Below are 13254 nucleotides of genomic sequence, written 5' to 3'. Positions count from 1 at the left end.
TATGGAGGTTTACACTTGCCCAATGTTCTGCAAGGCAGGGACAGCCACTGCTGCTCAATTTCTGCTGCTCATCTGGATCTCACCATACTACAGCCACCTCCTGTATCATCTTGATTCCTTGCCCTTCTTTTTTTAATTAACCAATATACTCTGAAATTCTTCAAATTAGCAGGGGGTATCCATGCTTAAAAACACAAATGTAGTAATGTCCTAATAAAATGCTCCAGGTTTCATCCAAATCATGTTTAGTAGTAATATAATTACCATAGGGTTATATTTTGCTGGATAACTCAGCATAGCATATCAAACAAATCTGTATAGAAATTGTAATTTCCTGACAAGAAAAAATACAATCAATTCAGAGTTTATATAAAATCATTCAAAAATGCTGCATGGTCAGGAGAAGTAAGATGACCTGAGAACAGAATTAAAAAAAAATCAAGAATCCTATTTCCTGTAAAAAGACTGATGGCAATATAATGCACTCTGAAGGGCCTTTTACTAAGCTGTGGTAAGCACTAATGCGTGTTTACCGCAGGTTAAAAACAGCTCAAGCGTCCCGTGGTAATTTTGGAATCTCTGCACACTTTCCATGCGCTAAACAATATATTTTATTTTTTAGCACTGGGGGCATATTTGGGGATGGGGACTAAGCAAGTACTGTGCTAATCAGTTAGCTCAGCTACATCGCTTCACGTGTCTGATTAGCGCATGAGCCCTTACCGGCTAGAAAACAGGTGTCGGTAAGGACTCCCGTACTGATGGCCACACACCAATGGGGAAATTAGCACGTGGTCATTAATAAGAAAGTAGGAAATGTGGCCATTTTACAGCTGCACTGAGGGGTCCTTTTACCAAGCTGCGGGAAAAAGGACCCTGCGCGCCAGGGCCATGTATACCGCAGCAGGTAAAAAGACCCCAGCCACACATGGCTGGCGGTAACAAGGAAGTGCATGGAGATGCCCGAGTACCACCGCTCAAGCCATTTCCCGGGGGGGGGGGGTTCTTTTTTCCCCAGAAGTGGTGCACATTTGAGACAGGACTTCTGTCAGCAGCTGCGATGGGCCGCCAGAAAAATGAGCGGTAAGTTCACGTTGGGCTTACTGCTGCTTTGTAAAAGGGCCCCTAAAAGTGGCCTCAGCATGCGGGGAAAGCCTTGCCCTAGTGATAGCACAGCTTAGTAAACGGGCCCTACTACTACTACTACTTATCATTTCTAAAGCGCTACTAGACATACGCAGTGCTGTACACTTGAACATGAAGAGACAGTCTCTGCGAGACAGAGCTTACAATCTAATTAGGACAGACAAACAGGACAAACAAGAGATAAGGGAATATTAAGGGTTCTGAACAAGTGAATAAGGGTTAGGAGTTAAAAACAGCATCAAAAAGGTGGGCTTTTAGCTTAGATTTGAAGACGGCTAGAGATGGAGCTCCTGAGCTTTTTATGGAAAAGAAAAAAACATTTTAATATCACTTTTTTAATTGTTCAGCCACCAGTTAAGTCTTCAGCCCTGTCTTCACATCAAGAAGAAATGTTTACTTGAAATGCCCTTCACATATAATCTGCAGCTACTACTAATCATTTCTATAGCGCTACTAGACATTAAAGGCTCCCATTTGGAGTGAGCTTTGACACCAAATCCAGTAGGTGGTCAGTAGGGCCAGTGTTGGGCAGACGTCTTTAGCCTGTACCCAGAATTGGCAGGGAGAGATAAGCATTAAGCACACATATACTATATCACATTCAAAGCATATACTATGACTGCAAGTGCTATGTATCTCTATGAAGAGAGAGGTAGAAACATAACAATATTTGTGAATAAATTATGTAATTGGCAGGGGGGGAGGGAAGGCCTTCTTAATGTTGAAAGTACTGGTATCATGGTATTATGTTCCAAGATCGCATCATATAACTGGCTATATTGCAAGTTGCCAATTGCCAATGTTTAATTATGAAGAAGTGTAGCCTGCACAGAGTGCCAGAAACAACCCTGGCAGCCTTGTAGGGCAGCCTGGATGGAGCAAACAGGTCTTTATCTGTTTACATTTACTATATTACTAGGCTATTTCCACCCCCCTCCCCAGAAGTTGAATCAGACTTTGCATTCAGAGGGAAAACCTTAATGAAGTGCTTATCAACCTTTTTGTGGCCATGACCCCATGATTGCAGCCAAATAAAACTGTGCGATACCCAGAGTGGCAGATGATGCATCTATGGATAGCCCACCAAGGTCACAACCCCAAACATGGGTTTTGTGATGCCAATTGAAGTCCCAACCCACTGTTTAGATATCTCTGCCTTAATGAGTGTCATTGTGTAGTTACTGAATAAACTCCACCAATAAAAATGGTGCTTGCATTCAGTACTATGCATTAACCCCCTGGATTCTATATATGGCGCCAAGACTTTGGTGCCGAAATTTGCCCATGAACAATCAGTGATTACAGTTAATTGGCAATAATTGAAATTTGCACACTCATCTTCCCACTGACCTAAATCCCCTAGCATGCAACTCAAAAGTGGGTGTGGCCAAGGGAGTGACAGGGGTGTTCATAAAAGTTACATGTGGGGATGAGGGGGCATGGCAAGATGGCGACCCGAAGCTCGTACGCTAAGCAGTTCTGCTGTTCTCTGGAGTTTTCCACTTACATTTTTTCCTTGCTGATGCCGCACACGAAGAGGAAGGGAACGGCAAAAGGCCAACCATCGATGGCCAGAACTTCGTCCCCTATCCAGCAAACATTAGATCGCTATGTGACAAATGGCACACAGACAACCAGCTTGACGAGTCCCGTGGACGCTACATTGGGAGCCATATGGAAAGCAATTCAGGATTTAACAGTAGCTGTTACCAAATCGACCCAGGAAACAACTCTGATTGTGAGTAAAATGGATAATCTTACTGAATCTTTGGAGATGGTAAAAACTGAAACAGCAAATCAGGTTCTACAGACACAAACGGAAGTTAATAATATAAAACTTACGGTGGATGTTTTGGTGAAAGATAAGTTTGCAACATATCGAAAAACAGAACAAATGGAGAATCACAATAGACGATTAACATTGAGAGTATTGAACTTTCACAGATCTGCAGGTATAACACCTTATGATTTCTTTAAAAAAATATTTACTAGAAATTTTGAAGATTTCTTCGTCAGCTATTCCCCCCATGTAACAAAATATATTATTTACCATCTTCCGTTCAAAAAGGAGGGGAACCTGTAAATCTTGGGAATTTACCTCAAACACAGGAAGATGAACTGGGGATCCATGACTTGTCATCTTTCTTAGAAGATTCACTGACTGAAGTAGCCACTCGAGGAACATTAATCGTTTCATTTGTATTCGAATGAGATCTAAATTCAGTGATGAGACTATATTTTAAAAACTCTTCTATACCATTTTGTGGACAAAAAGTATGGATCTATCCAGATGTGGCAAATGTTACAAAAGGTAGAAGGAAGCAGTGTTTGACTCTCAGAGAGGAAACAAGAGCTTTAGGAGCAACTTTTCTGTTAGTATATCCATGCAAATGTCTACTGCGTTTCCTGGGAAACAAATATGTTTTCTTTGAACCAAATCAATTACGAACTTTTTTGGATATGAGAAAGCTATCCAGTGGACCGATGGGAACAACTGATACAAGTTAATAATTAATGGGAATATGTGGGTTGTCATTTTCCTCTTTGTATTTCAAGCAATGTGATCTCCTTAATCTTATTTGAACCCCCCCCCCCCCCCCCCCCCACACCCTTGATTTTCATTTTGTGGTCTAAGGAAGAGTGTAGCTATACAATTTAACTGTGAATTTTTTCATTTTTTCTTTAATATTTCTCTGTGTTTCATTCAAGTTTTCTTGTAAAAATTTAAATTGCAATAAATAAAAAATGTTTTAAAAAAAGTTACATGTGGCATTATAAAATAGCCCCATTTCTATGCCGAAATGCTCAGAGTTGGGTGCCAGCATTTACACCAGTTTCAGCTAGCATAAAAACTGGCGCCCAGCTTTTGGCATGGAAATGAGCCCTAAGTACTATTCTACAGAATAGTGCTCCAATTATTTCTGGTGCCATGTATAGAATTGCCCTGCTAACCCCCGGATTATGTATAGTTCACCTAAAGATTGGCGAAGAAATTGGCGTGGATTCTATAACAATGCTTGTAATTTAACAAGCTGAGCACTGATAACAAGCAATAATGAGCATTAATTGGCACTGATTAGAATTCAGGCACACAACTCACTAAATGTATTCTGTAATGATGTGCACCGAAATTCTAACACACGCAGGCAAAAATGGGCGTGGTTATGGGTGGGGAAATGGGCATTCTGAAATTTTTGCGCCTAGTTATAGAATATGGCTCAGTGTGTCTAAATCTACGCACTGGGATTTATGCCACATTTTCACTGGTGTAAATGGATGCTCATACATTTAGACACCGAAATATGAACTAAGCATATTCTATCATCGGCGCCTGAATTTAGGCACCGATTACAGAATACGCTTAGTCGGCACCGATTTCAGCGCCGATTTTTTTTAAATTATAATTTCAAATTTACATCCATGTTACACATGTGAAGGATATTAGAATTATTATACAGGATTACTCCAAGACATTAACAAAAATAAACTATTATTCTTCTCACACTGACCACAAAAATTGAACAAGATACTAGGAAAAAATTAAAAGGAATTAACCATCTTAAATTAAATTGAGAGGAAAAAACACATAAACCAACTAGCTGATATTACTAGCATATTATTCTGTGTTAAGATTCAAGTGAGACCAACACCTCCACCCTCCTCTAGAAATTACAAATTTCTGCATTTTCTCATGATCAAGAAATACATAATTAACATCGTTTAAAGATGCAAAACATCTACATAGATGTTTTTTTAGGTGCTATATATATAGAATCTCCTCCTAAATGGCATTAGTCCACACTAGTAAATATCAAAACCAATGAGTTTGGTTATCTCACCCAGTTGCTGGTTGTTATTTTTCTCAGTCTTTCAACTTTCACTGAAAAATAAATGTTAGGTTTGATAGAGCTTTTGTTCCTAGAGATTCCCCCTGTCGGTGTCTCCTTGCCACTGGAACTGGTACTGATTTTTTTCACCAGTAATTTACAGATAAAATGGTCCAAATAAAATGGCAGAAACTGATCTTTCTGCCCGCTGGCCACCTGTATTAAAATTTATATTATGCAAACCACATTTTGGTTTGCGGAATTTGACTTGCCTGGGGCAGGACTGAATTCCCACTGGAAGGGAAAGAGAATTCATGCACAAGGTATGAGTAGAATGTAATGCCTTCAGCTAATTATATTACAAAACATGACAGTGAAACAGCAAGAAATGTATGCAGTGTATATGAGTTTCCTCTATTATATTTTGTACACCACCTTGGATAAATCTCTTCACTCAGTTAATATATCATAATAAATAAATGAACAAACAAATTAATGCCTGTTTCCATCAGTCACACACTTTAAATATAACCATAACGCCTTGCTAGGATGACCTATAACAGCTGACACTGGTGCTCTACAATTGACTTCAATGTGGCAAAGGCAATGTCTCACACACACACAATGGCTCCAATGATGCAGACAGCTATGGCGGTATCACCTTGCAGCCCTGATGCTTGAATTCCTTCTTAGAACTTTGTCAGATAAGCTGCTGAACCATCCCCCCTCTCCCCATGGAACAGCTGATGTAGCAAAAAAGAAAAAAAAAGATGCATGGCTTCCCCTTACATCAATCGGACTTCTACTTCTGTAACAGCCTAGGAATGATCATCAGATCTGGATGCAAATAAGTTATCAAACACGGGGATGTTAATCTTTGTTAGTAGTATGAAAGAGACAAAGAGAAAAGTGTATAATAATGGTTAAATTCAAAAATGAGATAGAAGATACATAAGAGGAATGAACATGCTTTACTGTCACTGACTCACTGACAGAGCATAGCCCTGTGATCTCAGCCTGTGACTGGAAAACCACATAGACTTATGAACAAAAGACCCCTCCAAGACAGAATTTTAAACCTATCACCCAATCACTGATTTGTAAATGTTACTGCTTCTCAAAAGGTATCCTGATTTTTGCTTGAGACTTTAGATCCTGATTTTACTAAGCTTCCCCAGCCCCCTCCACCATAGACACAGAATGGAGATAAAACGCCTCTTAAATCAGATCTTCATTTTACAGCTACAGGGATTCATTGGCTGACAGTGCTATAGTTTACTTAACAAAGAACTCGAGCATAACCCGACGATAAAATCCCTCCTTCCCCCTCCTCAGATTTCAGACGTATTGCTCTGCACATGAAGCTATTACTGGCGCTCCTAGCTGCAATCCCCCGCCCCCCTCGGAGATGAATCAAACGTTGCACTCGCAGGGGAAACCCCCTATTCAGCAGCCTCCAGCTCACATTACCTCTCCATCTCCTCCTCCCCTCCTCCACCTTCAAAAACCGCCTCGCTTTCGTTTCCCGAAAAAAAAAAATCAATAGAGAAGGAATAGACTGGTTTCCCTCGTCCCCTCCTCTGCCAGCGCACCCCCTCCTCCACGTTGGCTTTCCCCAGCTCCCTTCCCCCAACTATTAAGATTTGTAGCCTGTGCCTCCCACGCACTGCAGCAAGGCGCAGGCTCGGCGGAAGGCTGTGGCAGGCGGCGATCTTGAGCGGGGATAACCCGGGAAGCTCCAGCACACAGCCACACAGCTCATTAATGCGGGGCAACTCTCTGCCTATATTTAGCAGCGGGACTATTAACGAGACAGAGACCTTCATGAATCATAGGCGAGGATAAGGTGGAGCGCCAGCTGTGCGATTTAGCTGCTGCGGTACGTAAGAGAAAAAAAATCAAAAAGGACTGGGGATTCCCCTTTTCATCCAATATGTGTGAATGACAAAAATAACATCTCCCGTTTAAGCCAAGAGGTGATTAAAAATAAAATGTCTACCAGTCATTGTATATAATGCGATAATTGCTTGCCGGCGTTTCCCCAACGTTTTAACCTATTAGCTTCTTAAAAAAAAAAAAAAAAAGGAAAACATTACACCAATAAGATTCTTTATCTAGGAGGAAGAAAAAATACTGCTGCCATTATTTCTGAACAAGGGGAAGCTGGCCTATCAAGGATGCGCTGTAAAGTTATGAAAGTACAAAATATATTTGCGTTTTAAAATAAGCGTCCAAAATAATGTATTTTAAAAATCGATTAAAACGGGAAGGCTAGGCTGCAAAGGCGCATTTGTCAAACAGCGGGTTTTAGACAGGGCGACGTTTTTTTAAACAAAGGAAACAATTTCGTGGTGAATGAAGCTAGAGTAGTGCCTGTCAGTCAAGCTGAGGCTCGAAGACACGAGCTATCCGCGGTGCTGAAATGTGTCGCTCATAGTTATAGAGGGGAATCACGCTGCAGATAGGACTTGCAGAGATGAAAAGGCGTCCTATTCTCGTCTCAAACTGGGCGTACATGAAATATGCGCTATGCCCTTTCGGTAATAAAATAGTCTTCTTGTCATGGTAGAGTTTTAATAGAGCGCAGTCCACAGACTCAAGTGGCCCACACACTAAACCAGTGCACCATTCATGCATGAACAATGCTTCTATGATCTAATTTTCCGTCCAATGTGATAAGGGCAGAACTAGATGGCGATGGCAACATTTGGCAAGGCTAAACACATCAGCAATTTTCAAGATGTGAGGCGATTATTTAAGCCAGCAGTCTCAATGTATTTAAATACCTCCACCTTCTAAGGGCATTCTTTACTACGGTAATGTAATTTATTAGCAAGTGCACTTTCTAAATTAAAACAATGTTGCATGTAGAATTTCTTTCTTATAAAAAGGAGGCAGATGACAACCTTCCTATTCCAATCAATATATGGCAAATTTGACGCTTCCTTGCACATATTTCTCAGTGTTAATTATTTTTCCTGCAATATGAAATCACCCCATTGAGATGTCTTTTTACATTTTTTTTTTGTTAGCCTTTTCTGACCAATTCCTGCTTCTGCATAGTGTCTCTCAAAAGGCAAATTATCTTCACGGATAATCCAGATTGCACTCCACTATTCTCTTATGTTGGGCAAGGAAAAGGCACGTCTCAAAAAAGAAAAAAACTAAAACTACCCAATTTTACTGACTGGGATTTGAAAAAGATTGGAAGTATATAGTATGCAATTTTCCTGGAACTGCAGGTGGCGAATTCTAAACTGTAGATTTTTAAAATACAAACGGTCTTTTGTGAAACTAACAATATGCCACTTATTCCCCCAATTCTTATAAAATGTTTCTACCATTGCTTGAGTTTATAAAAGATAATTGGGATCTCTTTACATAAGGCTCTTTTAACAGATAATGCACCTTAATTCACATCTTCACTGGAGTCCCATTACAATTCGTCTCACTACACTGCCTACGTCCCTGCAATACACAAATTGCTTGGCTCTCTCTTGAGCTTAGAGGCTTCCCTGCGGCTTCCTTGAAAGGAAAGCAGCTTCCTTATTTTTAAACTGTCCTAAGCTCCAAGCAGGTAAAAGCCATCAACGATTTGGCAAATGTTTTTTAAGAAAAGGGAAGGAATGATATACAAAAGGTAACAATGTCATCCAGGTTCTTTTTTTTTTAAGTCAACACATACAATGAAGTTGATTCACAGAATGTGTATAAGCAGCTTAACACCTTTGGTGTAGAGTCTGGAACCAAGGGCATTCCGGTCAGACCAATAGAGCAAAGCTGAGAGACCCTAACTTGAAGGTTCCTTGTGCTTCTTTGCTTTCTACCTTACCGAACTCTTCTGTAATGACATTAATATAATGTGGGGGTAAACCATGGAACATTTAAGATGGGCTTGCAAACCTCGATTATTGTAAAAAAATAAAAAAAAGTAGTCAAAGGTGATCTGTATCTCTAAACAACAAAAAATATTAATTTATTATTATGATTAAACCGAAAGTGTATTTATTACAGGGCAGTCGTTACCAAAAACAAAACAAACCATTTCAACAGAACAATATATCACAATTAGCAAGACCAAAGTAAAGAGTTCTAAACAGTTTTGCAATCTGGTGGATAAGCATGTTCTTGATCCTTTAAGACAAATATTTTATTTTATTAACCTTCAGTTTTGAAACTTTCATTAGGCAAGCTTTTACAGCAGTACATTACAGAACAGTGCACCGGATTTATTAGAAAGATTGCATGGTATTGCAGATGCACTCTGTTTTTGCTGCTTGAAAAGTTACTTGGTCTGTGTATCAGATTTTACATCGAGTACCTAGCTCATTGAGATATATTTGAGCCTGACCTATAAATCACTTGGCCACTGTCAACCCACATTGACTTACAAAGTTAAGTGGAGGTGTATTTTCAAGCACATAGACTTATAAAGTTACATAGGTTACTTTGAAAATGAGCTTCATAAAGACCCTGTAAGTAGATGCCCTTTCAACTGGGAATGGTATGAAATATACTAGACCAGGGCAGCATGGAATGTATATATACAGTCTAAGATGGTTAACAAATAAGCTAAATAAATAAATAGGTTCATCAAGTAAAGGCTTCTATCATACAACATAACTCTGCACCTCTTTCCTCTAACATTAATCTCTTTACAAGTTTATGTAGTCCTCCAACACAACCTTTATAAAATCTTATTTTCATCTGACATTGTCGCTTATCTGTGAAAGACACTCATGGGTTTATGGTTTAAACACCATATTACAGCATGCAACTCTCTTCTCAGCCTATAAAACAAAAAAAACGTATAGCACTGCAGCAATACTGAAGGTAACAGACTTTCTCCGGGAACTATTTCTCAAGAGTAAAAGCAGTGTACATTTATTACATTTCAGATGGAAATCTTGATACAAAAGGAATATGTTTCAAAATGAGCAGTGATTTTTTTTCTGTATCAGCCTGTGCTCATTTTTATTATAGTTGTATTTGTTTTTTTAATGTTGTGTTACATGTTTTAATAAAATAGGTTGAAACTTATATGTATAAAATAGAACATTACCTGAATTTCCCTTGCGTGGTATACAATAATAAGCCCAAGCAGAATAATCGTGGAGAGGCTAATAAGGCATTTTAGAGCTAACGAATACAGCGACCCCTGCAACAGAGAAAATGTTTCAAGTTTCTATGAAACAATTACACTTTATAAAGGTTTATTATTTATTTTGTCATTCTTCTTGACCAGTGTATACTGTCTAGAGCGAAGTTACATTAAATATAGTGTTAGGGTTGCACGATGCTAGTGGTCTAAATCAAAACGTTGGTGCAGCTGTCACAACACTCAAGGGGTAAAAGCTGAAAATAAACTCCAAGATGCTACCAAGGCAACGGAGGAAATATCAGCTGTGCTGCTGCCCAAACAGAATAAGCAACAAAGTTACTATTCTGTTTTACCTTTTTTCCATAGCTACTGGCCATTAAAAAGCCAAAAGCGATGCTTTTTGGAGTGCAGCTTTTATTTACTTATTGGGATGTTTTAACCGCCTTTATGAAGAGATTCCCCCAAACTACTTTTCCCCTTCTTGCAAGTTGCCCATAGGCATAGTCACGTTTTGGGCGGGGTAAATCGCAAACTTCCAGGACGAATTTGGAGTATCTCCAGGCTTACCTGTGGCCGGGAGAAGGGGATGAAAACAACTGACTAAATGGAGGGGGGCGGCAGATTTCCCCATTACCTTGTCATAGGCTCCCCAAGAAAGTTCCGTCTCTATGACCATCACCACGATGCCGAACATGCCGAAGATGAGCGCGTAGTCACTCAGGCGCTTCCGCTTCTCAAAAAGCGCTCTCCGGTGCCCCAGCTTGTAGCCGATGTTCTGGTTTTTCTTTTTGTTGGACTTGCCGCTGTTGCCCTGGCCCCCGCCCCCTGCCCCGGAACCGTAGGGCGCTAGGCTGTTGGAGTTGTTGTGCTCCGGCTTGGAGACCACGATCTCGGGCGCGGCGGGGCCGCTGGGGACGGGCTGCAGCGGCTGCGACTCCGAGTCCAGCTCGTGCAGGTTCCTGCGGGACGAGCTCAGGTTGCTGAGCGGCCGCATGACCCCGCCGTTGTACCTGCAGCTACTCATGGCTATTTCCGTGAAAGGGTTGCTCTCCCTGCGGGCGCCGCCGCCGCTGCCAGTGCTGCTGGGGCTCGCCTGCTGCCGGCTATGGCACTGGTGGTACTGAGGGTGTTGCTGCTGCTGGTGGTACTGGTGCTGCTGCCTGGACGAACTGGCATGGCTGGAAGGCGTCAGCTCGCTCACGTTCAGCTGGCTGCCTGGCCGGGAGGAGCACGAGATTGGGGAAGAGTTGCTCCGGAAAGCTCCTGTCAAGGGCGAGGAGGTGCGAAGAAGGGGCAGGTTATCCCCCGCCTCGCCGTAGAAGGCGCAGCTGTTGCAGTGGAGACATGGGCCGTCCTGCTCCTCGTCCGGGCTCTGGCAAAGCAGCTGCTGCGAGCGATGCTGCGGCTGCTCTTGGAAAAAGCCGCGTTGAAAATGCAACGGCGTTTCCATGTCAGAGCTGTTAAAGCTGCAGGAAAACCAGGCAGCGCGCCCTGCGCCATGCGGTAGGCTAGGCGCGGGGAAGTCCTCCAAACGCGAGGCAGGGCCCATCTCGGCCCCCGTAGTATCCAGGCGGCGTGTCCGATTGGTTGGGCGCACCAAAACAATGGGCATGACGTCACCAGGCAAGCTGAGGTGTGAACGAAGCGGGGGAGGGACGAAGGAGCCGCGAGCCCCCAAGGGGATTCCGCTTCTGAGCCTGCGGAGCGCGGATGCTTCACCCTTCCTGTGTCTTGGTCCCACAGCAGGGGCATGCCAGGCACTCGCCGCAGGAGTCCGGGAAGTCTTTTCTTGTCTCTCTTTTTCCCTTTTCTTTCCAGAGTAGAAGACCAACTGCAAAGATCAAATCAACGGTGGCACAGTCTGACAGTTTTTTCTTTCATTAATGAGATCCTTGAGTATTTTGCAGGTTGCACGTCTTGTTGAGCCAGAGGATACTGTGCGTCTATGTGGATATCTGAAAATGCACAAACAACTTTTATGAGCAATTAGGTTAAAAAAAGTGAAAACACTTTCAAATTCCTAGGTAGAGTAATCATTCGTACGTAAAGTTTACAGATTAAAACACGTTTTAAAAAATGTCAATGCTTCCTCGTTTAATTAAAATGCATTCTATGGTTTTATTTTCTACATAACTTTTTCCTGTTCTGCCATGCCGAACGCAGTTTTGTGGCTTTTACATAATTAAAATATTCTGTTTCGGTTCGTAAAAGAAATTCTATAGCTCTGGAAAACACAATCATTGATCACTATGCATTGTAGATGTTTGTTGCACATCAGGAACTCTAGCAAATGGTTCTTTTTTATATATATAATTAAGAGTAACACGAAAGCAGGTATAGTTTTTAGCGATTTTTATCTCCAGTGTAATACAAATGTGTTTGAAAGGAAAATTAGTTTTGACGAAATGCAGGACATCTAAGGAACGGACAATCAATATGGTTCATAATCCCTGAGTTTAAAATTTCTGGGGAAATAAACTCAGGTGCAATTTAGTAAAATGGGGCGAAAGTTTTTGTTTTACCCAATTATTTCTTACATATTTTCAAACTGTCATTTACATGATCACTGTACACTATTTTGTTCTGGTTTTCAGCGAGGATGGGTCCCTGGTTAAAGCGCAGGGCAGATTGCTATTCAGTCCTTGATAAACGGTTCCAGTGCTACTGCGCACCGGGGGACCGAGCCCTACAAATGTTACTGAGAGTTTTAAAGCTACTGGTCTTGATCTTCTGCCATGACCAAGTCCTACAGATACCCCCCCCCCCCTTTTTTTTTTTTTAAACGTTGATCTTAGGATCAGCGTTTGCGAGACTTGCAGGCTTATATGTATTCTCTGGGGGCAGAGAACATCCCCAGTTAAAAGGATGCACTTAAAATGCTGATTCATTCACCAAAGGTGACTACAAATGCCCGTTAAACCGTCGATCGTGAATGGGCTTTCCGGAGCATAGAAATGAACTATCTTCTTTGTAAAACAAAACAAATGCAAGTACGTTTCTCTGGTGTTATTCCCTTAATATGGCTTAAACAATCCGCTATGAAAAGTAAAAGATGAACGCTAGCACATGGAACTGTAGCGCCAGATCAGTACAATTTCTAGTAGAGTTATTAAATTGAATGTGACACTGTCTATGCAAAAGTTATAATAATAATAAGAAAAAAAAAGCAAAATACGAAGA

The 13254-nt window shown here is 41.3% G+C and overlaps 1 protein-coding gene across 2 annotated transcripts in view; it reads right to left on the bottom strand.

Annotated features, from left to right (window-relative positions):
- Positions 1–11686, bottom strand: part of KCNN2 (potassium calcium-activated channel subfamily N member 2) — a 306088-nt gene extending 294402 nt beyond the window's left edge. For both annotated transcript variants that reach the window (XM_030192324.1, XM_030192323.1), the window contains exons 1-2: positions 10709–11686; positions 10036–10131 (exon numbers count right to left, since the gene is read on the bottom strand). In XM_030192324.1, coding sequence (XP_030048184.1) covers positions 10036–10131; positions 10709–11686 — 1074 coding nt within the window. The remainder of the gene's footprint in view (positions 1–10035; positions 10132–10708) is intronic.
- Between the last annotated feature and the right edge of the window lie 1568 nt (positions 11687–13254).

This window comes from Microcaecilia unicolor, chromosome 2, assembly GCF_901765095.1.
Source record: "Microcaecilia unicolor chromosome 2, aMicUni1.1, whole genome shotgun sequence".
In the NCBI taxonomy this organism is placed as follows: domain Eukaryota; kingdom Metazoa; phylum Chordata; class Amphibia; order Gymnophiona; family Siphonopidae; genus Microcaecilia; species Microcaecilia unicolor.
Note: the sequence above shows the minus strand (reverse complement) of the source record. Positions and strands in the feature narration are given on the sequence as shown.